We start from the raw sequence: 27,949 nt of genomic DNA, 5'->3' as shown, positions 1-27,949 counted from the left end.
CACCTGTTTCAACAGCGCCACCCTACCTGCTGCTAGCGGTCACACGCGTGGCCACGCCCCCGACCACCCATGCCTCGAACGCCGCGAGCTGATTGGACGCACTTCAGGATGATTGACAGGAGCATGGAGTACCTGGAAATCAGTAGCTCACGGAGCGTATCAGCGATGTGGACTCTGAAACGGGGTCAAAAACAGTGAAACACCCCGCGGAATATCGCCGAATCCGTCGCTCAGATTGAGTTTAAAACGTCGGACGACCGATCTACAAGGGAAGCGTTAGTGAATGACTTGATTTTTCGCCGGGTCGCTTGCCGATATATTGGCCTTTCACAGTCCCGATGTTGCGGTGTCCTGAAAGGAAAGGATGACTGTTTGATAGCGTTTCGTTCCTCACCGCAACGCCTTCCTCTCTTTTCCCGGCCCGTCTGTTTTGGACCTGCTATGGTGGACTCGAATGCAATGAGGAAGACTTTTGTGGTTCCGGACATAAAGCCGCCGGATCAGTATGATGCGACCCGAGCCAGGATCTGCGCCAGTGTCGGGTGGCTGCTGGCAAAATCTTACGGCAATGCAGGTATATAGCGGGGGTTTCTCGAAACGAGATGACCACCTAGACAGAGTTTCGGTGTCTTTCTGAGTCAGCTGTATGATTGAGGGAATCGTAACCTATGGCTTCCCTAAAATGCGCAAAAACAGACCCCAGGTGCGGTCTAGGTGGGCAGCGTATGCGGGTTTGGGACGCAGCCTGTGGAGTCGGAAACATCTTATTTCCTTCTCAGATCATGTGCTTTTCTCTCTCTCTGTCTGTCTGTCTGTGTGTGTGTGTGTGTGTGTGTGTGTGTGTGTGTGTGTGTGTGTGTGTGTGTGTGTGTGTGTGTGTTGTGTACAGAATGTGTTCATTGTTCAGTGACTGCGGGGAAAGCGTGTGTGAAGGTGAACGGTGTGTAAACTCAGCGTTTTTCACCGCACAAAGACCACACGAGGGCAAACGCTGGTCACTCACCCAGCTCATACTGTTATATATGAATATATACGAAAATATTCACACGTGGTTGTGTTTCTCAATTTATGGCAGCTGTATGACATGACGACAACAAGCCACTTTTGTAAAACATATTAGAAATGATGTAACGTTATTAGATAAAGGGATGCATGAAGTCTGTTTTGTTTATATTCAACATGCCGGATGATTTACATCAAAGCTTAATCTGTAGACACACTAGTGTCAGGGAATTATTCTATGATGATGTGAAGAAGCTTAACGTATGTGTGGATATGTGATGCAGGGCCTTCACACCGTCCCACTCACGTTCCCATCTTTTTGTTAATACACCTACAAGAACATATACAAAATGATGAAGGTTATAATCATATTCAAACTTGTTTTGTCAATTAATATACTGTAGATGTAAAATGGACATGTTTCATTATTTAAAAGAAAATAAAACAATAATGTTGATGTTTTACGTGGGCCATGGCTTGGCAGGTTGTAACAGTGGTGCCGAGCATAATCTAAAACCATTTTTAACATTTCTCGCCGTCTATTTTTATGACCTAGAGGTTACATGAAATATGTGTGCTATTGGAAAGCTCGCCATTTGTGTACTAGCAGATCTGAATGAATATAATGATGACCCGTCATGCACTCATTCATTTGATCCAGTTAAATGTCGGAAAAGGAGAATGTCTCTTCCTCAATATCACTAACAATAGTGAGAAGCAAATCGTATGAGATAGTAATGAGCTCCTGCAAGACATAGACATCGAGGGTCAACGGTGTTGTGTGTAGAGGTGCACTGTAGATGACAACAGGCCACTTGAACCTAGAAGATTTTCTTTCAGTCTTGTGCAGTGAGGATGTGTTTGTGTGTGCTTGGGTTGTTTTAAAAAGGCCCATTGTGTTCATCTAATGAGGCGCTGTTAATTCAGATTGGAAGTCTGCATTCCTTTACTTGCTGTAGTTTTTGGATGTTTTTTTCAAGCATTTGTTGAGCAAGAGCGCAAATGGTAGACCTCCCAAAATATGCAGCCCACGACTACTCATAATACCGAAACTGCTTGATGATAAAACGTGTTGTTTTGTGTTGTTGGCATGTTGTGATAGAGGGACGTAACGGTCTTCAGTAATACAACCGTTTTACATACGCATTGCTTGTCATTTTCTATTTTACGATTTGATATTATCATCCATCAAACATGACTCATGAGGTTTGGGGTTAGGTTAAGAATTTTACAGTTTATAATACATGATATTACACAACACTACGCTGAAATGCTGTTGTGCTTCTGATAACATTCGCAAACATTGAAACTACATTAATGATACTGTGTGACCAAAAAGTCTGTTCCCAGTTTCCCTGCCCATCCCTAAATAAAGAGACGCCTTATTTGAAACGCCCCGTCGAGTTTTCTCATTCTGGCCCAAACCATTTTAAGCTTAATAGTCGAGTGGTTAGGATCAGCCTGGGTGTGAGAAACCCAACTTTGTTTAATTCCCCCAGTTGATGTGTAATTAAGTTCTAAGCTCCAATGAGAGGCATTTGTGTGTTTGTTTTCACTCCCTGCATCAATAGCAGCTCGACCACACCCTCCGCTCAAAGTCACCCCGAGCCGAAGAGAAACCAGTCGAGATTAAAGAGGCCTTGCTGGAGAGCAGTGACAGTGATGGCTGTATTTCAGCATCGTGTGTGACTTCAGACCTCTCTGGTGCAGGGCTGCACTTGTGTTCCTGTTAGATGACGTCATCTGTCTGGTCTGAGTGCTCAAATGTAGCATTTGTGTTCTCATCCGAGCCCTGGTTGTGTGCTGTGCCCCTGCGGTGAACCCGTGACTTCGGGACTTGCCGTGCTGCTAATTGCTACCTGTGTCATGAGCCTGGTTTTCTTCTTGGTTTTTTGGACGCTGAGCCACATATTCATATTGGGATGGCTCAATAAAGCTCTATCCTTGGAGCTTTGTCCTAGTTAAGAGAGCGTTGAGTTCAAGAACAGCCTGAACGCAAGTGATTTAATAATTAGCTTTGCCTGCTAAGGCATGAATCGCCTCTGCTATTGCTTATAATTGAGGTTAAGGATTTTACGAAACCTCTATCCGTGGGTACTACTTTGGTGCAGTAGTTGTCCTGCACCGTTTGTGCACTTGATAAAAGAAATAGGTGAGAAAACGTCAGGCGTACATTTTGGAGATGTTTGAATGAACGTTTCAGCATTTTGGTAGCCATTTTGTTCATTCATGCAATGTTTTCTTTATTTGCTAGTCAATGTGACAAGTTCGCCCAACTGAAAAAAGGTTTATTTAACTTTGTTACATTATTCGATTTACATTCTTGACTTAAGAGACCAAACCATTAGTCACATGGTCAAGTAACTGCTAGACCTCAACACAGAATGCTTCAGTTATGCTAACTAACAACGACAACAACATAAATCTAGAAACACATATTTAAAGCCAACAAACACTAAACGGTAAGGTAATCTTTTTTTATTTTTATAACCACAGAAAAAAATTGCAAATTAAGATTAAGATTAAGGTTATTTTGCAGTATTTTTTGGTGCCAGAGAATTTCCTTTTACGGCTGGTTTGTCAAGTCAACAACAGAAGTCTTCCTAGAGCTTTTATTTTCTTTGTTGGGAGAACATTTTAAAGTCAGATTGTTCAGAATGGGGGAGTAATACTTGTTAATTCTTTTTGATTCAAGATGAAACAGACCTAAACATTGCGCAGATGCAGTTTCATCTAGGCACAGTAGAGAACCGTGTTGTTTGAGCCTTGCAACCTGACCGTAGTATATTTACTAAAATGTCACTGTTATGCAGAATAACAGCAAATATGCACAATATGTTATATTTAGGACTGAACTGTCAAAATCACTCGTAATTGAAGGCGCACGACGTATGCACACGTTCGACTTCTTGCAGCATGCGCAGACATTGTTAGCATTAGTCACCCTTATATCATCCTTGTGTCACTGCCATGACTCAACAGGTGAGGCATCAATGGACGGCTAAAGAGTTTTACCACTGAATACGCCCTTACACCTCCTGATTGGGCCTTTGCATTGAACATGGGACGCCGAAGAGCCCCTTGAGTGTACTTTTTGTCTGTATGGTCAGTTGTGTTGGGATAAAGAACAGTGTGTATATGTGCATGTCTGCATACAGGTGCTGCTGGTGCAAGCACAGACTTCCATGCAGAAATGGGTCATCTGGTAAATCGATTATAGAAAAAAGGCAGTCTGCTTATGATCTTTATTCAAGTTGTGCTTTTTGTGTGATTTAAGACATCACGAAGCAGCTAATTCAAAGTATGTTATTTTGTTAAATGTTTGTCTAAATATAAAAGCTTCTCAGACCAGATTATCTTCCTGTGACATGTAAAAACTGTGCAGTAGATCCTGCATTAAAGATCATTTAAGTTTTGTAACGTATTCTAATAAATACGCGAGAACAAATGCATTTAAAGCTTAAGCAAGGTTTTGAAGACGGGTTACTCATGATGTCGACCTTTGACAGATTTTAAAGTGATTGTTCACCCAAAAACAAACTCACCCAAATCATCATTTACTCTCTTGTCATTTCAAACCTGTATGACTTTCTTTCTTCCCCAGAACAAAAAAGAAGATATTTTCAAGTCGGTTATACCAACTTTCTTCAAAATCTCTTCTTTTGTGTTCTGCAGAAGAAAGTAAGTCATACAAGTTTGAAGTGACAAGAGGGTAAATGATGACAGAATCTTTATTTTTGGGTGAACCATCACTCTAACATTGTATTATACACAGCTGTTTAAACTCAGTTCATGTGTATTGCTTGTTTTGTCCTTAATGCATTACAGCAGTGCATATATTTCAATTTGAGGTATTTTAGTATACTAAATGTTTTTTTACATTTTACGTGAGTTATTGTGAACCACGGAGGCCAGTTGATCACCGAGTGACGGTCATTATAAGGTTATGGCTGTGCAATTAATCGTAGATAATTAATCGTCAATTTTAGCCTTCATCAATTACAAAAACAAAATAATCGAGGAAAACTGTTATTGTGCCTCATTCCATTTTGCAAGGATCCTCTTTTTTTCCCTGTAGTATAAATCCTCAGCGCACACCTTTCCTTTACAGTGGTTCAGCGGTGCTATTTCTTTACATTTCTTTTTCAGTTCAATTCAGAGTTTGAAAGCAAAGTTGTGTTATTTTCTATGTTGTTTTAAATTTTCATGTTAAATAAACAGGATCTCAATATTGGCCAAAATAACGTGATTATGATTTGTCATAATCAAGCATCCCTATAAAAGGCTTGTGCGTGGTTTTAGCTGCTGGCCTTTAATTAAAACCAAATGAGACTTTAATGCTTCACGTTCCCATGACAACCTCTTTAAACCCGAGACTGACCGCCACTTCTGTGTAGTGGAGCTTTTCTGTATATGAAATGTAAAGCAGTGGGACATATGACTTGGATCATTAATGGTATAATCTTCTTCTGGCTGTATGTGTAAAGATCAGCTGAGCCGTCAGTCACAGGGTGTGGAGACGCTACATCCTATTTGCTAATGACTTTTGAAGTTTGAGTTTTGGTGTCGTGCTCAGCTGACTCCGAGTGACCCTCGGAGAGATTGTTCAGGTTTGCCCATTGATTTCATGTTTCTTGACCGCCACCAAATCTCCTGAATCTCTTAACCTTTCACCTCTCCAATAATTGACATTGATATGTGTGTGTGTAAGAGAAAGAAGAGTCATGCGGTGGGTAATGTTTACACTTGGAGTTTTTGTTTGCTGTCATAATAGTGTCTTTACAGGACACTGACACTAGTGTCAACTAACACACTTCTTATTGTGCTTATTTACTCCTCATGTGCTTTTTTTGTCTATTATGCATTATATACAGGTCATCTATTAAGTGTGTTTGAATGCTTGAGTCACTGTAAAAAAATGTTTTATTTTACAGAATTTCCATGTATTTGGTGTAAAATAACATAAAACACAAATGTTACAGTTTTACTAACAGTAACTAAAGGCAGCAGTGCCGCTAACTCAACTACAGTCATGGCAAAAGTATTGGGAGTGACATAAATGGGTGTTTTGCAAAGTTTCTGCTTAAGCTTTTGTGGTGTTCATTCACATTGTTTATAGATTATTATGCGAAGTGATCGAATGCATTTTAGATTGCTAAAAACAGCTCCCCACATGTCTGCTGATACATTTTGCCACGACCGTATGTTTTCGATAGTGTTTTGGTCGTGACTTGTGAGAAATGGATAGGAACAAATAGTGAATCCTTCTTTGAAATCTCATTCATTTAGATTATTAATGGCTCACGATTTTCCAAAATGTCAAGTTGGCTGTAGTTTAACTCAAATGTGAGAGACACGCAGTGTTACGGTTTCAAAGTCCCTAAAAGCGGTGTGTGTATCCAGGACTTGGTCCATTAATTGTGTCCTAGTTTAGCGTAGCCCTCTCTATTTTCAGGTTTTAGTGTCTTCCGTCTTTTCTCTGAAGTGCAGTACAGACCGGTCATTCATTGACTGCCAGTGCTACAGGGAAATTAAGCCTCTATCAGTCCCCTTCATCTCACATCGCTGTGACTTTTGCATCCTGCTTTGCATTCTGAATTTAAACTTTACGTGTGAAGCATTTAGTGGGCAATACATCAGGCCCCTCTCTCGGTTACTTCTTTAAAGAAAGATGAACACAATTTAGTTTCTTATAGTACACATTGTTATCAATTACAGAATTTACAGTATCAGTACAGAATTTATCAATGCTTATTACTCATAATGTTTTATCAAAATTTAGTAGGTTGCTTTATGGTCGTTATCACCATAGCCAATGTTGGAAAATGCCACAATAGACATATGCTTGTAAAGTGACACATCTTTTCCGGGTCCAAATACTTTATCACATGCCAACAAAGAAAATGCTAATATTTACTTGTTGCGTGCTGCAAAACTGAATAAAAACAACAATCTTCATCTCCGTAACAAAATTGTAGCAATGTTTTTAGGAATTTCTGAAAATATTGATGTTGGAGACTCTTTAAGCCTGGAGACTGTACCGTGAGTTATGAAAGTGCACATTTACCTGCATTATGTAAGGGATAATGTACTGGCAGCCAGTTGTTATCACAGAAATAAGCCACGACAGTGTGATCACACCGAAGGGGCTTATTTCACGATAACAGCCGGCTGCCTGTGCGTTATCTCCCTTATTACACGGCTACTTACCACATGAGAAATAAACTGGACATGAAATGTGATTTTTGAAAAATGTTATTAGCTCATTTTAATCAAATGCAGACCTTCCACAAGGAAAAGATGTTTACTCTTGGTTTTAAGGTAAGAAACGTCCATTCAAATGTCACGAACAGGCAATTTGGTTTAATCGGTTGTAAATATAATGTCATAAATGTTATTGAAAGACATGTTTAGGTTTATTTTATTTGTAAAAAATCCCGTAGGAATGATTTGCTGCATCCGGGTTACCTGCAATATTGCAACTGACCAATCAGAATCAAGCATTCCGACGAGCCGTGTAATAAGTGATATTGATAAATAGTGCTCATGAAAGGTTTGAAACAAGTGAAGGCTTGCACACGGAAACAGTGTTCCTTACGTCATAGGCATTGTGTTAGAAAACATACAATTCATTACATAATCAAATGAATTTCTCTTAATCCGTCATTTGGTTTCACTTTAAAATGTGTCGCATTATAACCACGAATGACCTTTAGTACAAAATAAATCGATAATGGAATACACACAATACAGTTGATTCAATATAATACATGGGTGATGCTACATTCACGGCACGGAAAACATCTGATAAACGTCTTCGAAAAGGCAGATCTAACATCTCATAAATAAACATCTGACAGGAGACGTCTCATAGACGCATTGCAGATGAGCAAACAATAAAAACAAATATCTTGCAGACGTCAAATAAACGTCTCTAAGATGTGTGTGTTGTGTTATCAGAGGGTGTAACCGAGTTTTGAAAGTAAAGTGGATTACTGCATAGATGATGTATAGATCGTACACACAGATTGGAACCGAGCGAGATCAGATACCATTGAGATTATGTAAACAGGTACATTATGTAACTGCTGTTAAAACAATTTGGTCCCGTAAGCTGGTGTTGAAACCAATTCGTCCTGAAACCTCGTCCTGTGATGTGTCTTAGAACAGGTCCCACGGCTTCAGGCTGCTCGCTGAACATGGATGTGTTTGGGAAGTGGCAGTCTTATTGTGGAGTCACGATTTGTGGTGAATGCGGCAGAACCAGTTCGCAGTGGGCGTGTGGGGTTTACGTTTCAAGGCTGCGTTTCACAAGGTTTTGTGTGTGTTTGGTGCCTGTTTACAGAAACCGTCTCGCACCAGCCCAGGAGCTGGCCTCCTTTGTCAAGCTGAGAATTTGGACCTGAACGTCTACACAGACAAAGAGTGAATGCATAAAAGAATAGTTCATCATAAATAGTTTTGTGTGTCATCTGTACGGATTGTGTTCTTCGTGTGATGTGGTTCAGGTGACATTTTCAGCAGGCGTCTCACCTGTTTGTGTTGAGGAAAATAGAGAGAGACGGGTTCCATCTCTCCACAATGGTGCTTTTTATTGTCCAGCACATCAAACGCAGATCTCACACAGCTGGCTTTGATTGGCTCTTCAGTCCTCTGAACCGCTTCGCTTCTCTTTTGAAGCCGTCAGGTGTGCGTGGTTTTCTGAGACCGCGTTCTGGGTGCCAGTGTGTGCTCAGCTGTGGAGGACCCTGGGGAAAGGGATGTGACTGTTGCCCCGAGAGCCGATTATCCGAGAGCCAGCGAGTGGAAAGCAAAAGGGCCAATTAGGAGACATTGGAGCACGAGCGGATTCACCATCACACACTACTGACACTACTGTGACTGTGCTTGCTGGTGACAAACACCCACTTGTGTACGTTTTGTTGAACCCATGCATTGCTCATTCAGCCGGGAGATTTGGACCGTAGGGCAAAGAGAAGCCGGGTTACCCGATTGGAGTGAATTTGACTTCCTCGGTACAGCAATGACATCTTCACAGGTTGTAGTTAAAGCGATAGTTCTTCCAAAGATGAGAGTGTGTTTATCTTTTAGTCACGTTTTATTGGTTAGATGTTTGCAAAACCCAGCGACAAACGTAAAGGGTGACTAATACTAATGATTTATGGCAATAAATAACAAAATATGGAGATACAAGATTTTCGAAGGACAGCTGGGATATTCAGGATTTGAATGACATGAGGGGAAATAAACTATCACTTTAAGACGCCACGTTGTTTACATGCACAACAGGACGCAAATAACTGTAAACATTTGGTCGAAAATCTGACGATGACCTTGTTTTCCTGAGGCTATTTACAACGTGATATAATGTAAACACAAAACAGACATGCTACTGAATATAGTAACGGTACTGTATCCCACAATACACTGTGCTTAACTTTACAGCCTCACATGTATTAAAAAGTAAAACGTTACTATGCAAGAAAAAAAGTAAACGTACATAAGCATATTACGAGCAATCAGTAATCAAAATAACGTATTGTCACGTCGCACCTCATCCGTGTGTACAAAATGTTAAATTATAATGGGTTTTAGTGTCTTGTCTCGTCGCCCTGTCTGGTGTAGACACAATGTTATGTTATCTGATATTATGAAAATAAATAATGTTTAAAAATAAATTTGACATAGCATTATTTTCGACATATATATTAAGAAAAAGTTTTGTACTGTGTGAATATAAAACATGCGTGTTAGTTCTCCATTCTGAGCACATCTTGTTGTCTCTTGTAGAGAATGTTCCCGTGGAGCTGCGAGATCCGTTCTACTGCGACCAGTATGAGCAGGAACACCTGAAGCCCCCCGTCACACGACTGCTGCTGTCTCCTGAACTCTACTGTCGCACCTACGGCCTTCTGCTCGGCGGAAGCCCGGGGGCCGAGGTTCCCCCCAAAGACATCTCAGCCCTCCAACAGCTCCTGAGCAAAAAGGGCTTGACACCCAAAGACCAGAATGTCCCTGTCACAGAGGCAGATCTCCTCAAGAAGCCCATCAAAATGGTACGATGTACAGTATGAGCTTTATAAACAGAAATGTTGTTAATGCCTTTTGTTATGTGAACAACCGGAGACACTTAATGGAATCCGTTATTTTGTGGCACTTTTCAGTAGCGAATAAAAAATGCATATGTATTTTCCTCTGGTCTATGTGCCCTCTTGGATGGAAACTTACTTTGCTGGTTTAAGTTTGTCGCAATGGATTACGGACTTGGTTTTATACATCTATCATTTTTTTTAAGCATGCATGTCTCATGGCTGTTCACCAAGGCAAGTTGATTTGTCCTTACCGGAGTCAATTGGTGAGCCAAACGTCAATTGATCCTTTCCGGACACGTGGGAATCTTTTCATTGCTCAAAAGCAATGCATTGTAGGCCGTTGTTTGCTGAAGGGGGTTTTGTGGAGGGCTGAGTCTAGCTGATGCTTTGATATCAGGGATCATAGCACATAAATCAGAGGAGAAGTAGATCCAGCTGTAAGAGAAAGGCTCAGGCTCGCCCTGAAAGACACATTGGAGAGGGAGAGTGGCAGGGTCGAGAGATCAGGCCTTAAAACAATAAGCTAGACAAAAGACCGCAGACCCTGTACTGATGTAGCACATTCAGTCCCTGTCAGAGAGGGTCATTTCTCACAGCAGGGGATGGGCTTAATGGACAATTAAAATGTATGTTTGTTTAGTCCTGAGCCTGGCGCTTTTTCACTTCTCACAAGATTTAACCAAATACAGCTAGGCGTGCAAAATCCATTGCTTTTCCCATTTATGATCGAGGTCATGTCAGATCGCTCTCGTAAACGCACTTGATGTTCATTCTGTATTATCTGTTTTTAGTACGTCTCGTGCTATCAGTAATTTGTGCGTATTTTGTGTCCTTCAACATGTCACTCGCTTGCTGGTAGGATGGCTTTGTTGATTATAACTGTAAATGCTTTTGTTGCATGGAAGGCCAGTGAGACCACTCACACTTTCGTGTTCCTTGGTAAGTAATTACACCGTGAATAAATATCCATCCACGTTTTTTATAGATTTTTCTGTTATTTGTGAGATTTCTAGGATTTATCGAAATTGGTCCATTGTGGATTTTTTTAATATAATGGGTTCTTCTAATGCTGTCTATTATCTCTTGTCGCATCTCGCCGTGTCCGGTGTAGACACGGTGTAAGGCAACTGCTCAAAACCTCAATCTTTATTATATGCTTATAGTTATAAATCGGGGTAGGGAGACGGGGTTGAACGCTGTTTGTTGTTTAAATATTTGCATAATAACTGATCTTAGTTTATTTTTTACCAAAACCTTACGTATTGCAGCTTTACGTGGTTTTGGTTATTTGTAATAATCATGCTATAGTGTTTATTCAAGTGTTTTAATTATAGACTTTATAATCAAAATAATCTATAATAACTGCCTGGCCTGCCATACCGTTTCATTTACTGCCATTCTCTACAGTGACCCAATTTTTACTCAGTCCCACCCCTGTACATCCCATTTAATTCCTCTGTTTTTGTCCCCTGCTTTGGCTTGAGACGTTTGGAGTGTTTTGGCGCATCCTCTGAGGATGTTTGCTATAGCGTGCTTCAGCGGAGGCGGTTTGTGTTCTGGGCTCGCCTGCCTCTGTCTTTAGCAGGCTGTGCTGAGGTGCTCTGGGCACGTCTAGTGATGTCTGACTGTGTGTGGCTCTCAGACCGCTGTGGGGGTGTGTGCTGGCTGGATGCTGGAACAGTATGAGGAATGTGGGTCATGTTGTAGAATTAAGAGGATGGAGGCACAACAACACCAGGCGTGTCCAGTAAACAGCTTTGGATGACTTTGCATCAAAGCACACATCAGCATGGACTTTGAACACGTTCCATGTGTGCAGTATTAAGGACAAAGTATAACCATTTTCAACTGATTAACGCTGCAGTAGCAACAAAAAGGTCATGGGTTCGATCCCACACTGATATGAAAATGTATAGGCTGAATGCATCGTCTGTAAAAATGTAAATATACAATATAAGTACTTTGTATACTGTGGTGTACGCGTTACTGTGGAGCAGAGCCCAGGCCACACAGAGGATAAAGATCTGTGAAGATTAGTGATAATCTGTGGTCCAGACTCAACATCACCAACCAGATGAATATTAACACAGATAGTGACGAATGCCACGCTGAAACCAGACGTGCCATCTCTAGGATATTTTAAAGAACTCAAACGTTTTTTTTTTATTTAGTTACCAAAAAGTGATATCTAAGGGGCATATTTGTAAAGTTGATACACTTTAAATGCCCCTTTAGGTTAGATTAAGGTACAGTATTTATGGTAAAAAATAGACAAATTCATGGGTTTTATTCAAATATACAAAAATCTAAAACTGTAACAAAAAGCCACAGGATATAAAACTTAAATTCCTTCTAAAGCTGAGCTTCAGTTTTATCATCAGTCTTTTATTTTATATTGGACAAAGAAAATGAAGTTGAAATGAAAAAGACATATGAAAGAAAATCGTATCTTTACAATGTTTTAAACAATATTTACAATTAGGCCCGATTAATCGCCTCGAGAATAAAAGTTTGTGTTTAAATAATATGCTGTATGTCTGTGTACTGTACATATTTACTTGGTATTCCTAAACGCATACATATACATGTTCATCATTTTAACGCATACACATACATGTTCATCATTTTTATATATAATTTAATTTATACATAAACCATTTTTCTTAAATATATGTTTGTGTCCGTTTATAAATCCAAAATGAATTCCCACAGTACACAGACATATATTTTGTGAACACAAACTTTTATTCTGAAAACGATAAATGAACAGCTCTAATTACAATATGTCTGATATTGTTTTATGCAATTCTAAATATTCCCAGTATATTATTGTATACTACATAATAGTTTCTACATAATCCTTTCTACATATTTAAAAAGATATTTAATAAGAGTAAAGATTAATTTTCCAAAGATGGACATAACTTTGGGACACTGCTAAGTGATTGTTATTGTTTTGTTGTATTGGGACTCATCTATTAAAACAATTTATCAATTTGCTTTTGCTCACTTCGTTGGAAACTCACAATCCCAATAAAATGTAACAAATGAACACAATGTTGAGCTTTGTAAAAAGTAGCTTGGATACTCTTCAAAATGTCATGAACAAAAATATAGGGATGTAACAATATCAAAATCGTTTTACCTCGTACACAGTACGGTATCTATTGCGGTATTTTTGTGACACAAATTATGACTTGGAAAGGGCTTTAAGCATCCTTATACCTCTAAGCAACAGTTATGATTAGAGGATAGAGTTAAAGTATGAGATGGGTCAAATGACTTAAAATAAAATAATTGCACCGGATGAACCTTGCCAAAGATAACATCAATAATCTATAATAGTGTCATACAGTCACGTGACCACGATAATATTGAGACGATTGCGATAACACGATATAGATAATATTGTTACATCCCTACAAAAATCTAGTTATTAAGACGCGCAAGCACTTTGCTTCCGATGGACACGCATCCTTTGTATTAGGAAAGACTATGGAAGGTGCACCTCTCAGAAAACGTAGACAAATAAAGATCATTTTAGATGTTTAAACACGACTTTGAGCATTGGGATCGTGAGACGAGGGCAGTGTATTTATTTCTGATCTCAAATTCGACCACAATCCATATTTTTTCCTGTAGCTCAAAATGATTGTCATGTGATAAGCTGCTGCTCCATAGGTGTCAGGTGGTGCAAAAGACTTTGCAGGCCAAAAGACTCAAGAAAATGACAACCCCCCCCCACGTATAGCTTTCACCTTTTTCTGAATTTGCAGCTCTGATATTTACATAGAGAAAGGAGACAATACATAAAGTTCAGGCCCCAGACTGCAAATCACCCCTGTGCCTCTGCATCTCTTATCCGCCTGTTTATGTCACACTGGGGTTTAAACTAACATCCATTTCCCCCACATTTACAATAACCGCAGTGAACTTTGTGTGTGTTTTTCTCCTGCATGTGGAGTATATCTGAGGCTGTCGCGTGTTTGTTTGGGTTCATTGCGACTGGAGTTTAAGGCTTAATGAGTCTTCGACTGCTCTTTTGTGTTACCTCAGGATTTCCAGCCTTGCTGTCACCTCACTGAGATCTCTAAGCTGTGGCTGAGGTGCATTGTGGGTCGTAGCTGGTTGTTATGGTGATTTGGCAATCCGGTGGTGCTCTGCGTTCCAGTGTAGCTCATTAGGGAAACTTGTGACTTGGATTAGCGGTCCTGGAACGGCGGGACGGGAAGCCCAAGCCCCCCGTCCCTTCCCCCTTCCTCTCATGTTAATTCTTCTCTTTCCTCGTGGCTTGCTCTCGCTCCCCTTGCACACTTCAGCAACTGTAGTTCAAAAGAAAATGTGTGGTTTTGCACATCTCTTATATTTCTTCTGTCCGTCGGAAGCAGATCTGAAAGCTAAAGTCCATTGAAAAGCTCAAAGTTCATTGTGATATCTGTCTCGCATTGTTTGTCATGTTCTCTCTCATCCTGTTGCACATTAAAAAAAAATCGTTTTTACGGTTAAACGCAAGTTTCATTATTGTCTATTTTCGCGGTAAACCAGAACATCTGTTCTTAAACCTGCGCTCAGAGACCACCCACTGTGGCTTATCCTCACACACCGGCCCCCTGGCTGAGGCCGGAGTATAAATGCTCTCTGACAGAGCGACTCCTCCCACAATGCTTTGCAGAGGTCAGCATTGCAGTTCATGCTCGGAGAGAGCTGCTAGGCACATTCGCTACTTGTATTGCGTGTGAAGGGAACGATTGGAGTTAGAGAGGCGGGGAATGTTTCCTCTGACCTGTCTGACTGTTCGAGAGAGAGTTAATGATTTTAGCAGGCCGTGCGTGGCCAGTGATGTCAAGAGAAAGCATGTCAAGGCATTCAGGTGAGTGGATGTATGTGAGCAAAACAGCACACAGTAGATAACAGGACAGCGAACACGTGAAAGGCAACATACTTGATTGATTTTTGTCCCGAAGAAAGTGTCCCAAGTAAGTGTTTGGCTAAGCTCCAGCTGATAGTGAATGATTGGCTTTGGCAGTGTTTATCAAAAGTCATAAACCAAGAGGAAGTCTTTTAGTTTTGTCCTTGCAAAATGTCCTGTAAACCACTCCTGCTTTTACTGTAAATAAATTCACCCCCTCGTATTGGAATGTAAAGTAATTTAACAGTCAACGGTCTCAGTATTTATTACATTTTTAAATGATCTTTATTATTTATTTGAGTCCATGTGTTTTATTTATTTACATTTTACTAGGACTGCACAATAAGCACAACATTGAAGAGCAATGAGATTTTCGATAACTTGATCAATTATGTGAGACAATACAAGAACGCGTTCGTAGTTTATAAGTAAAAATACTTTCATCGCGCCTGGACGATAACTTCCGGTCTGTGTTTGTTTATCGGTCGGTTTATGTTAATATAAATATTATTATTTTACTGTAGAATAAATGTATTAAATAAACGATTTGTTTAATTTTGTTGTATCTTTATTTTATCAAATAATGAATTTGTTGAATGGGTGCTGCATTTGGTCGCATTTAAAGAAACTGTATGGAACATTGACATCTAGCGGTTGAGCTTAGTATCGCAGTCTAAATTCAAAATATTGGAGAGACAAGTTTAGGCAAGCAACGGCTATTCTCGGTTTCTTTTGATTGTTATCAGAAATAACCTACAGGCTGTCGATTGTGTGTGAATGTGTACCGGAAGTTAAGTGACATCCACAAACGTTTGTTTATGTTGTTGGTTTGAAACCGTCCATACTATGCTATTTTTGAATACTAAAAATGATTTTTAATAAATATAAGTCTCTCTGCTGCTATTCTGCTGTGTATTCACGAAAAAATTGTCTAGAGCAAGAAATGCTTCGCTTTTGGTATAAACACACCGCTATGGTTAGGATTAAGGTGTGGCTTAGGGTTTTTAGCATGTAATTATGCATAATTTATACTAAATACTAAAGTACATGCAACATGTGTAACAAGGGCACTATAAAATAAATTATTAACTGCCGATTCTTGAGGAAACCTGGTCGATATTTTAATATCCACAATCCTACAGTAAACCTCAAACACTAGGTTCATCTAGTCTCTACTGCCCCCTTCCAGTGACCTTATATGCCTACTGCGGCTCTGTGTCACTCTCTGTTGACCGCAGAACAAGTGTCAGTGGTTTGGGCAGCAGGTAGCAAACGGGCGCTGGTTGAGATGAAGGGAAAGTTAATGGCTTTACTTATGACTGCTGAGGAGCCTCTCGCTGACTGGGCTGATAATGTGGTTGGGCTGTTTTTAATGGGCTCGGGTGTGAGTGGCCTCTGTAATGGCCTGTGAACACGAGAGCGCTCAAATCCAATGCTTTTCTTGCTGTATCGGCGATGATGTTGTTGTGGTCAGACCCGGAGCTTTCTATGTTGCCAAAATTTCAGCAGTTGATATCAATGATAGTAAAATGTCACGATCATGAAATCCTGAATGATTTCTCATCACAAAATATTAAAAATAATTAGCAGCGCAGATTGTACACAACCTTTTTTTATCCTACTTGTTTAAATGTACTCGATACAAAACTGACTGTGTTTATATGAACTCATAACCAAACCAGTCATTTTGGCCAAGTGCTCTTCATTGAAGTACCCACATGGGCTGCATAAGCATGCGTTTGTCACCAAATGAAGTCTGCACTCGGTACTTTGTGCACTTTTCTGTGCACTTTCATAATGTGGATTTGATATGACCAGACACAGACTTTACAGCACAGATGTGTAATGCTGTGGGTTCTCCACACACCGAGAGAGAGAGCGGGAGAGAGAGACTGGCAGAACACCTCAAAACCGTATCGGACCGTAAACCGAGAACAGTCTTGAGCATGTACAGACTCTGCTCACTGTAGAGATGGGCAGACACACAGACACAGACACCAAGATAAGAGTGACTGTGTCCACACTGCACAAAGAATCAAGTGGAAACAGAGCTGCACTTTTTAATCTCATGTCCAAACTATACACACCTCAGAGACACGTTCTTCCCCGAGATTACAAACTGCAGCAAAGACTTTAACCAGTTTCAACAAAGAAACAAGTTTTCATACATACTGGGAGAAAACTCAATAAGCTCAAACCTGGCTGCAAGATAAGTCAAGTCCCTACACGACCAAAGAACAACCAGCACAACAAAATACACACGAACTGACACTATATGACAGGATCCTGTCAACCTCACTGAGAACTTTCATCAATACTTTTGCTCTTTTTCTGTTTATATACGTATGTGCAGAATGTTTCATTTCCCAGTGCTTTGGCAATGTAAAAATTTATTTTATCATGCCAATAGATCTTCTTTGAATCTTGAGAGAGATGAGGAACAGAACAAGAGAGAGAGATGTGGGAGCAAGGAAGAGAAGAGAACAGAAATTACAGGAAGTCTGTCAGTATTGACAAATGATCCAGAATCGATTGCACAATCATTCACGGTTGCATTATGCAGCAAAACACAATACATGTGTACATGTCGCTATTTTATGGACTTGCGATAAAGCAAAAGCAGCAAATGTGAGTTTTCGTCTCGACCAGTCACGGCCATTATAGGCGATGAGCAACAGAACATTTTGTTTGATTTCCATGTCTGTGGTGTCACACTAGATGGCTCCGCCCACTTTGAAATCTCATTGGTTCAAAATCTCGTTCTACAAATTCTACAAAAATCTAATTGGTTTCTTCTGCATGTACATTTTTGCTCGTCTTTATAAATATTATATTAATTTCCAATCACTTTGTGTAGAACAATTCTTATGTAGACTCTCTTTAGACTCCGCCTTTCCATGCTCTTCTTAACGTCACTAGACGTGGCTATTACATTAAGCGACTAATGACAGCTGGGTTTTCTTTTGCTCATGCTCTGACGGCCATGTTTGTGTTCCTCTTATTGGTTCAGAGTGCCCACTTGGAGTTGATAGATGCTTTAATGGCAGCGGGTGCCATGGAGACGGTGAGTGCAGTCGCGGCGAGCGGCGGATCCGAGCTGCTCAGTACAGATGCGAGCTGGGACAGAGCCCTGCTGTGCTGGGTGAACACGGTGAGTCTACGATCTCCACAACCACAGAGTTCCTTACACAATTTCCCAAAAACACTCCGGTACGCTTGACCCAAAAATTAATACTGACTTCATATAACCTGTTGTGTTTCATAGAAAGCTTTTGTGAGACACGTGAGGATGAATTAATGATTATTATATGAGTTCACCCGTCACTCATGTTTAGCCTGTATTGCCTAACCGTTATGTAAAATATTACTGCTACACATCCTCACAAAGTAGCCCGTCCTTTTCAGCAAAAAAAGGCTTTACTTATATTATTAAATAGTTGGATAAATTGTACTTATTGAATTTTTTGTGCAGCTGAATCAAAAATTGAAAGAGCAGTCTGAAGGAAGACAGACGGATGGATCTCAGCTGAACAATGAACCACAGCCTGTTCAGCCATCGGTAAGAAACACAGACCTAAAAAAACCTCACAGGCTACACATTTTTCTTTTTCAAAATATCGTTCCTTATCTCTGGGAGACTTATTTTGCTTCTCTAGGTCAAATTTGCTGTGCTAAATACAGTATCTGTCCCAGCCTCTTCTTTCTTTTCCCTTCCCCTCCCCTTCTCCTCTTCCTCTTTCTCATGTTTTGTCGCTTGTTTCTGACAGTGTCCAACTCGCTGGTACTGGAAACTTGTTCCTGTAAGTCTCCCTTTCGTCTTCCATTCCATCCTCTTTTCCTCCATTTTCCTCCTTTGAACCCACCTCAAGCTGTCTTCTTGCGCCCCCTGCTGATTGCACGAGTTCCCTTCGGTTTGATCCATCAACCGCCTGGGCTATCACACCTCATATGGGGTAGCAATGCACTTGTCATGACGCATGCATGCATGCATGCGAGTAAGGTGTTGTCGAGTTGCTCTGTGTTAAAGTGAAAATAAAAATCATTTATTCACCCTCAAGTCATTTAAAACATGTATATGACTCTTTGCTTCTGAGAAGAAGATATTTTGAGAAATGTCTCAGTGGTTTTGTTGTTTGGTTACCAAAATTCTTCAAAACATCTTCTTTTCTGTCATGCAGAAGAAAGAAACTCATACAGGTTTGTCGAAGATCGGATCAAAGCAGAACAGCACAGACAAACAACTAGATGCTGCTGCTTTCGTCTGTCACTGGAAGAGAGCTATTCACTTGCATTACAAAAACATAAAGCAACATAAAATAGCGTTATATGGAAATGTGAGGTTAGAATAGAAGGAAATCATAGTCTGTGGTGGTTAATGGAATATAGTCTGTCTTTGTGAAGTTAATGTGCATTCTGCCAGTGCACGCTGGGTATCAAGTGTTAAAGGTTTCTTTTGATGTATCAGGTGTAGGTTGGTCTGTTCATCACGCTGAACTGTTGAAGTTTTATGTCTCTTGAGTCTGTGCTGTCCCACATCCTGCTAACAATGTCCTTGCTGTTCTTTGGCTTATCTCACTCTCTTTTACTGCATTCTGTCTGGCATGAGCTCTGCTGTGTTTATGTTCACGCTCTTAAAACGGCTGAACACTGTGAGATTTCTGCCAACATTTATCCACCTGAGACAAGTTTTGGGGTGTAATGTTTCTTTTTTTCCAAGTGCAAAATTGTGCAAGAACAATGAGTTTCACTTTCTAAAGGGTTGAATAGCGGTTTTACAGCTGCGGATACCATTAAGAGAACTTTGCACATTTTCATTTTATCGGCACTTCTAGATGTATTGTGTCCATTTCAGTCCAGTGTCTGTTGAATTTCAACAAAATCAAACCTCAGTAGCGACATCAAGTCATCCAACAGCAATGTGAAAGACCGAGTGCATGACAAGACGCATGAATAAAAATCAAGGTTACACATAAAAACGTTTTTGAACTTTTCCGAAATACATCCAAAAATATGTTGCATTGCTTAAAGGGGTCATATGACACGGCTAAAGCTAATATTATCGTTTGTTGTAGATGTAATTCAATTTGTATACACGATTTAAGGTTCAAAAACGCTGTATTTTTCATGTTATATCTCCTCTTTTTCCCCGCTGATTTCTTACAAAGCTCATGGCTCTGAGAAGCGAGGTGTGCTATGATTGGCCAGTTAACCAGTGCGCAGCGATTGGTCGAATACCGCAATTCCGTGTGACGGAAATGTAACGCCTCTTACCATATTTGGAACATCAGGGTCCAAAGCAATCGTACTCACAGGAACATCCACCGTACTTGAGTAAACATTTTGGCGGTCTTAGTCAAATCATACCACGAACTGACGTAGACTTGCGGGGGTGTGGTTACACGAGGTGTTTCAGGCAGGTCTTGGTGAGCATTCGCTTTCAGCTAGACTGCATCTTTGGTTCTGACACCTACATTTTTGCAATTTTTCGTGTCTTATACATGCAGCGGCAGCTTATAACACACCAAAGACAAAGAAAAACACGTATTTGCGCCATATGACCCCTTTAAATGTGAACGTGAACTTTCTGTTCAACCGTTTCTCCGGTTTTCATTTTCGGCAAATAAATGCAAATAGAAACAATATTTTTATTTGAAATTTGGGAGAAATATTGTTAACAGTTCACTGAATGAAATAAAAATGACAATTTGACCTAAACACAAACCTAGAAAAAGTACATTCAGTAAAACTGATCTTTTTGAAATGGTCTCTTCATTATTTCCGTGGCTGTACATACTGTAGTTTGCTCTGAAGAATAAGCAGTCCGTGACTCCAGTCTTTGGTTGCCTCCATGTTTTTTGCTTGTTGAATTGTCTGTGTGTGTTGTTGTATATGGCCATGTTTTCAATACTTGTTTGTGGTATAAGTTGCAACCACCTTTTTTGTTTTTCCACAACTGTTTAAATACATTTTGTCTGGGCTTAGTGAAAATATAAGCAATTTAACTTCATACACAATGTACAAAATATTCCAATCCACAGGCACTAGAATGAAACCCAATCTTTGTGTTGTTCAGATCCGGTACAGGAAGGACAGGATCCAGTCTAAACTCAAACCCTGTTTTCCTGTGGTGAATGAAGTGAAGGATCTGTCAAATGGATGCGCCGTCGCTGCTGTTATTCACCATTACTGTCCTGGACTGCTGCGGTTAGAAGGTACAACATCACAAGTGTATTCATTTACATTATGGTTAATATATTGTTAATAAGCAATTGGCTGACGTTTGATCTCTCCTTGTAGATGTTTGTATGAAGGACTCCATGTCTGCGGCTGACAGCCTGTATAACTTGCAGTTGATTCGGGAGTTTTGTGACAGCTGTCTGAAGAACTGCTGCCCTCTAGTGTTGGAGGATTTACTCTATAGCCCACCAGAGCTAAAGGTATTACCACAACAGCATACAATATAGCACAGACCTTTTTGCAAGGTGTTGACGTGAACTTTGACACTTAAGATTTAAAAGTCAAAAATATTGAATCTCCAGCACTGTTTTTTCTCTTTCTAGACAAACATACTGAGCTTTCTGGCAGAGCTCTTGTATTGGTTCGAAGTGTCAAAGCCGGAGTTTGTTCAGCCCTTGCAGGACCCAGAGCTGACTGGTAAGTGTTTATTTGTAAGTTTAAAGAATACTTTAATACTTTAATACTTTTATAGAACACTCTTCATCTTTTTCCTAATTTTCTTCATATAGAAACATCGGGAAGGATTGGTAATGGCAACGGTGGGACATGTAAAAGGTACAACAGAGACAAATACATTGTTTTAAGTGAATTGCTTGTATTAAAACATGTGCTAAGATTTGATATGCGATTTGAATCAGGAAATTCACGCTTTACACAACTTGTTTCAAAATGAATACAATGAAATTTCCCTCGATTTCTGATCCGTGTCTTCTTTTTGTTTCAGTGGTTCTCCTTCCATCTTCAAGAAGCCCTTCCTGCCCATCTCCTCTCCTGTAACCGGAGCACCAGGTGAGCGTTGAGTCATCATTTTTCATTTTGTGTTTGTGCCTCCCACTCTTGTCGTATGCACTGCGTCTATTCAAAGAAAGAACCATGTGGTTTGTATTTGCATGTTGTCCGTGTCATCCATTCACGTGTGTGTTTGTGTATGATCAGGATCTCTGACTCAGTCTACCTCAATGTCTCATGTAGAGGCAGCTGGACGGACGTGGACTAAGAACCAGCTCAGGTAAGAGCCCTCAATAATGATGTTTTCTTTTTTTCTATTTTAAATAATGATTAAGTTGTATTAATATTTTGAATTTGCTTTATTTTTATATTCTGTCAATTAAAACACGTTAATTCAGTATAACTTTAGCGAGTTTTGTTATGTGCTTTTGGCATTTTATAATTGAATTATTTAATACAAGTTTAATAGTTATTTTTATTTACGTTTCCGCTTTTGTTTTAATTATTATAGTTCCTCAACTTAAAAAGGCATTTATTTTTTATTTTTGGTCAAGTTTTTCCTATAATATTTAGGCCAATATTGTTATCATAATAAATAGAAATGTTTTAATGGTTAGTTTTTAATCTATAGTGACCTTGCCTTTTTCTTTTCTTTATAATTATAATCAGATCATTAATTTTATTTGCTGTCTCTCCAGTCGTCCCCTGTCCTCTGCAGTGTCCTTTAGTATCCCCTTTGGTCTGGACAGTGATGTGGACATTGTGATGGGTAACCCTGTCATAACTCGCTCTGCAAGCTTTGACGATGTCAACCCCGCTGGTCAATCCATGACTCATGTCCCCTACACCCCTCCAGAGGACCTCAGCCATTTATTAAGTAAGTCACCTGGCCCCCACGGCCCTCAAAGAGCTTCCTGGACCACTCGGACTCGTCCAATGCTGGCCGAGGAGAACGGCATTGAGAGCGAAACAGGTGAGCTGCCCACTATCGAAGAGGCATTGCAGATCATCCACAATGAAGATAAAATGGAGCCCCGACTTCACCCTGATGGGGCACCTGACGGTTTCTTCCTGCATTCATCGGACGATCTAGCAAACAGCCAACACAACGGCGATCCGCCGCCTCTCAGCTCTTCAGCCCCGCCGCGCTCAGGAATGCTCTACCATCGATCTTCAGGAGCGCCCTCAGTCTCAAATCTCACCAGACGTACCTCAGACGGCTCTAGAGACGACGACTCTGTGTTAAGAGATGGAAGCGTGGATTCTGACGCCTCTGAAGACCTGCCCAAAACTCACTCCACCCCTGCAACCCCTGCCACTGGACCTCGCGTTTCTCGATCGCATGATACGCCAGACAGCGGTGTGAAGATGACTAGCTTTGCTGAACGAAAGAAGAAACTGGTTCCGGAGCAGATACGGCCTAATGAGCCTGAAGTCCCACAAATGACTAACTGTAAGTCAGAGGAGAGTCCCAGCAAGAGTCCTGCGCTCAGCACAGAAATGTCAGAGTTGGGTGCGAGGCTAGAGGAGAAGAGGAGGGCCATCGAGGCTCAGAAGAAACGCATAGAAGGCATTTTTGCCAAACATCGGCAGCGGCTGGGAAAAAGTGCCTTCCTACAACTGAAGAAGGAACAAGAGGATGGAGGGGAAGGGGAGGCTGGGACCGCCTCTGTAGAGGATGATCTTAGCCGATTGGCACTGGACGAGAGACTGGCCCGCTTAGAGAATGAGGAGCAGCGGGAAGAGCAACAACACAAGCGCCCCTCTGTGGAGGACGATGGATGCGTCAAGCCCTCCGCGCAACAGGACAATCTAGTAAAGAATGAAAAGTCCGGAGTGGACACACCTGGAGAGAAAGGCACGGCACCGTTGGGCGATTACAACAATGCTGTAACTAAACTCAGTGCGGCTCTCAATTCTCTTCAGAACGATATGCAGCGTCTTTCCGAACAACAGAATCACCTGATGAACAAGAAAACCACGGCTTGGGTCATCCCACCAAGCTCCAAACCCTCAACAGCTACCCCTCCTCGTCTGTCAAGGCAGTCCAATCGTAACGTACCCTCTGCCTCCTCTTCCCCTTCGCCGTCTCGCAAGAATTCTAATCAAACTGCCCCACCCAAATCTCCAGCGTCCCACCGCAGGGCACAGTCTGCACCTCCTAAGAGCCCCAAAATTAACCGATCTGCAGATGTTAAGAAGCTGCATTCTACAAGGGTCATTACTGCCCCTCAGAGCGTGGACACCATGCCTCACTTACGACGAGGGTCACCATGGCAATGCAGGGATCAGAACTTGTCCTCTTTCAACATAGGGACACCCAGCGAATCCCGTTCGGCATCCTCCCTAGCCAGACCTGAGGACAACTTCTCAGACACAGGCTCCAGTGAGGATCAGACCATCTTTAGTATGGAGATGGAGGGCGGATCTTCGCAAACTTATGTTAGAACGGTGCGCCATGGTGGCAGCAGCTCGGGAGCTCCATCCGAGTGCTCGTTCGAGAGCGATGTTCCCGCAGCGGGTTTGAATGGGAAGCGCAGCAGTCTTATCGAGGTCTCCCTGTCCTCTCTTAAAGCGTTTGAGGGTGAGGAAGCGGATCAGAACCAGGACATGTTCCCCGACTCGATGAGCGACCAGACGGAGCAAGAAACCAGGGGTGGAGTTGGGTTCTTTTTCAAGGTGAGGAATTAATTCTACTGCTTGTCTTTGGCAGTTTTAAAAGCAATGGGTTTAACCGTCTGAAATTGTTTTTGTAGCAGGATGAAACTCGACCTGAAGATGAGATGGCTCAGAGAAGAGCAGCGTTACTTGAGAAGCAGCAAAAGAGGGCAGAGGAGATGAAGAGACGAAAACAAGAGCAGGAAAGAGAGAGAGAGGCCAGGTGAGAGCTGCTGTAACGCTGTGCAAACTGAAAGTGTTTGCTGATGTTTAGGGTTAGAAATAGTCTCGCAAAGCTGCAATCTGTAACATTTGCCTCTCTACCGCCATCTGTGCTCAGAGTTGCACATTACTTTACATACTTTACCTTTACGTGGGTTGAAGTCAGATGAAATCAATTTTCAGCAACCTTTTTACCTACAGCTCAATTTAAAAATCTTATTATAAGCTTACCATTGTGACTCAGATGTTTCAGTGTTCTTCCTTAATCAACATACATTGTTCATTTTTAATCACAAATTAAAACCTTTACCTGCCAGACAGCAAAATTATATAAAACAAGTTAAACAAAACAACAATAAAATCTAAATCCCATAACCTCACATGAAGGGGGGATTTGAGATTTGTATCATAGATTTTTTATTTGAGACAATAGGCAACAGTTATCATATAATTTATAGTGTTTTGACATAAATCCATGCTTGCGTTCAACAGCAGGTCATCATCAGTGGACGATCCCCGTAAAGGGGAGGAGAGACCCCAGACTCCCTGCACACCCCCGCCACAACGCACCCCACCACCTGAGGGCACACCTCAGCGCCGCGGAGACTTTACTCGCCAGGAGTACGAACGGCGGCACCAGCTTAAAATAATGGAGGATCTAGACAAAGTTCTCCGTCAGAAACCCACCACCGTCAGAGCCGTGAAGAAGCAAAGGCCCAAAACTGTGTTCAGAGACGACTCTGGCCTCTCCCGCAGCCCTGCCAAAGGGTTCATGGGTAAGTCACTGGTACCTTATTGTCCTTTCATTGTTAGATGTTGTGTTAAAGCTCTGTATCATGTGTCAATTATGTTCGTGTGTCTTAGGTTCTAGGCTTAATAAAGTGTACTCCCATTCGACAATGAACCTGTCCTCCATGGCCAATGAAAACGGGACACTTACTGTCAGGAAATCTCCAAGGTAGATTATTTCAATATGATCTGTATATAATGTACCGATAATAAAACTTGTTTTGTGACATCATAACCTCTGACTCTTGTTTGCAGTCGATCTCATTCACCATCCAGACTGATGTCTCCGGGCCGTCTCGCTTCACAGAATGGAGACTGGGAGACTGGATCTAGTATTTCATCTCCGGGTTCCATCCCAGAATACACTGGTAAACAACAACACTGTGTGATTTGAAATATATTATAATATTTCTGCGTTTACGAAAATGCAAGCCAAAACGGGCTTTCTGGCATAATCTTAATTCATAAATTAATTCAAGCATGAAAGAGAACGTAATATATAATGTAACGCTAGACAAAGGATGACAAAACAAACAGATGCTGCATTAAATATTTTTTACTCGTTAATCTGAAAACATCGATTGCATGCGTCAACGCTTTTCTGTTGACAGACCTATTAATTATATTTTTAATTACTAATGGAACGCTCATATTGTAATCTAGTTTGATTTTTAGAGTTTCACTTTGTTGAACAACCAGTTTGTCATGTTTTTTTTCCTCATCATGCGGTATTGTATCTCTTTCTGTTTCAGGGCCTAAACTCTACAAGGAGCCAAGCTTTAAATCCAATAAGTTCATTATCCATAATGCCATCTCGCGCTGTTGTTTGGCAGGGAAGGTCAACGAACCCCAAAAAAACAAGATTGTAGAGGTGAGCGACCTATGAGTCACCATCCGTGGCCGCTCTGCCCGTGACTCAATCCAAACAAATATTTGCATAATGCATTTGAATGCATGATGTAATGCTCTCTCCATCTGATCATTTGAATTTGTTTTTTCTCTGCACTAAGGAAATGGAGAAAGCCACTGGAAACCATTTCCTTATCCTGTTCCGGGACGCCAGCTGTCAGTTCCGGGCGGTTTACACCATGAACCCTGAGACAGAGGAGATGGTCCGGCTGACGGGCAACGGCCCACGCGTCATCTCTCTAGATATGGTGGAGTCCATCTATAAATACAGCTCTGACCGCAAACAGTTTACGGCCATCCCATCCAAAACCATGTCTATGAGTGTGGATGCCTTCACCATTCCTAACCATTTGTGGGAGCGCAAACGCCCCGGGACCCCAAAGAAGCTTGGGACTCCAAAATAAAACCAGAGGGTATTGCCACTACGCCTGAGCTCGCCACGTCACCCGAGGACAAGAGCGGGTGTGTGCCATTAGAAAGTGTGGGATCAGTTGGAGTTTGTTGACTTTCTATGTAACTAGGTCAACTTAAAAGTATCTTTTCAGAAATCTACATGGCTGTTTTCCTCAGGTGACCCAAATAAGACATATTGCTCGGAAAATGGCCAGCTGCGCAGTTAAATCTTCCATTCTCGCCCTTCAAGTAAAACGAATGTCACCTGCCCCCTACGCAGCAGAAGAAAACCTTATCTCCTCCTCCAGCTCCTTGCTTTCTTTACTCTATGAACCAGCTTCTTTATCGTGTAAACGGATGAAATCTGCACTGCTCTTTGATGAATGTAGGGCGCAAACCAACACAGGCCTTCTTTATGTTTATCAGCTCAGTCTTATGGGACTGAAGGTTGAAGTGTATTACAAGCAGGAGTGCAGGTACACTTTTTCATCACGTGGTAAGAAAGAGGTCCATACTTCTGAAGGTTTGAAGTTTGTGTTCCTGTTCTCTGCCCATCCTGAAGTACATCTCTAGACATCTGGATGTTTTCTTATTGCTTCTCGAGCTTGAGGACCTCAGGAGAGCATGTTAAAAACTCCATCATTTTTCCCTTGCTTTACTTATGGATGAAAAGCAAAAAAATACAAATAAAACAAGCTAGAACATGCTGTCGATTTCCATTAACATTACTTTGAAAATGAAGGAAGTCTCTTTACTGTTTAGCTGTAACTGGAAACAATGATGAAAGAAAACAAATCAAGGCTGATTTAATATAATGTGTTGAATGCTGTTTAATGCTGATTATTTTCATTTTTGACAATGATTTGTATATTGTGAAGATTTGTAAGCAATGAATAAGCTACCCTGCCGGATGCGCTGGTGTGTGTGAGTAATGAATGAGCGGAATGGAAGAGAGAATTAGACGTATGGCGAGGAACAATAAACGCTAATCGGCTGTCATATAACTCTC

General features: G+C 41.1%; 1 protein-coding gene across 1 annotated transcript; it reads left to right on the top strand.

Annotated features, from left to right (window-relative positions):
• Positions 1-98: 98 nt before the first annotated feature.
• Positions 99-27,949, top strand: camsap3 (calmodulin regulated spectrin-associated protein family, member 3). The gene is made up of 17 exons (XM_079456881.1): positions 99-574; positions 9,793-10,058; positions 18,014-18,154; positions 18,476-18,562; positions 21,077-21,215; positions 21,301-21,440; positions 21,564-21,657; positions 21,750-21,795; positions 21,965-22,029; positions 22,177-22,249; positions 22,668-24,648; positions 24,726-24,850; positions 25,342-25,625; positions 25,714-25,807; positions 25,894-26,006; positions 26,391-26,509; positions 26,649-27,949. The coding sequence occupies exons 1-17, from the start codon at positions 442-444 to the stop codon at positions 26,949-26,951; spliced, it is 4,203 nt and encodes a 1,400-aa protein (XP_079313007.1). The 5' UTR covers positions 99-441; the 3' UTR covers positions 26,952-27,949.

The sequence above is a fragment of the Barbatula barbatula genome, assembly GCF_947034865.1.
Source record: "Barbatula barbatula genome assembly, chromosome: 5".
Taxonomy (NCBI): Eukaryota; Metazoa; Chordata; class Actinopteri; order Cypriniformes; family Nemacheilidae; genus Barbatula; species Barbatula barbatula.
The sequence above is the reverse complement of the archived record's forward strand: the minus strand, read 5'-3'. Positions and strand labels throughout refer to the sequence as shown.

Bases quoted from the DNA above. Each gene is read 5' to 3' on its own strand.
- camsap3 (XM_079456881.1), top strand. From the start codon at position 442: ATGGTGGACTCGAATGCAATGAGGAAGACTTTTGTGGTTCCGGACATA. The intron at 21,658-21,749 runs GTAAGTGTTTAT...TTCTTCATATAG, and splicing joins GCAGGACCCAGAGCTGACTG to AAACATCGGGAAGGATTGGT. The intron at 25,808-25,893 runs GTAGATTATTTC...TCTTGTTTGCAG, and splicing joins ACTGTCAGGAAATCTCCAAG to TCGATCTCATTCACCATCCA.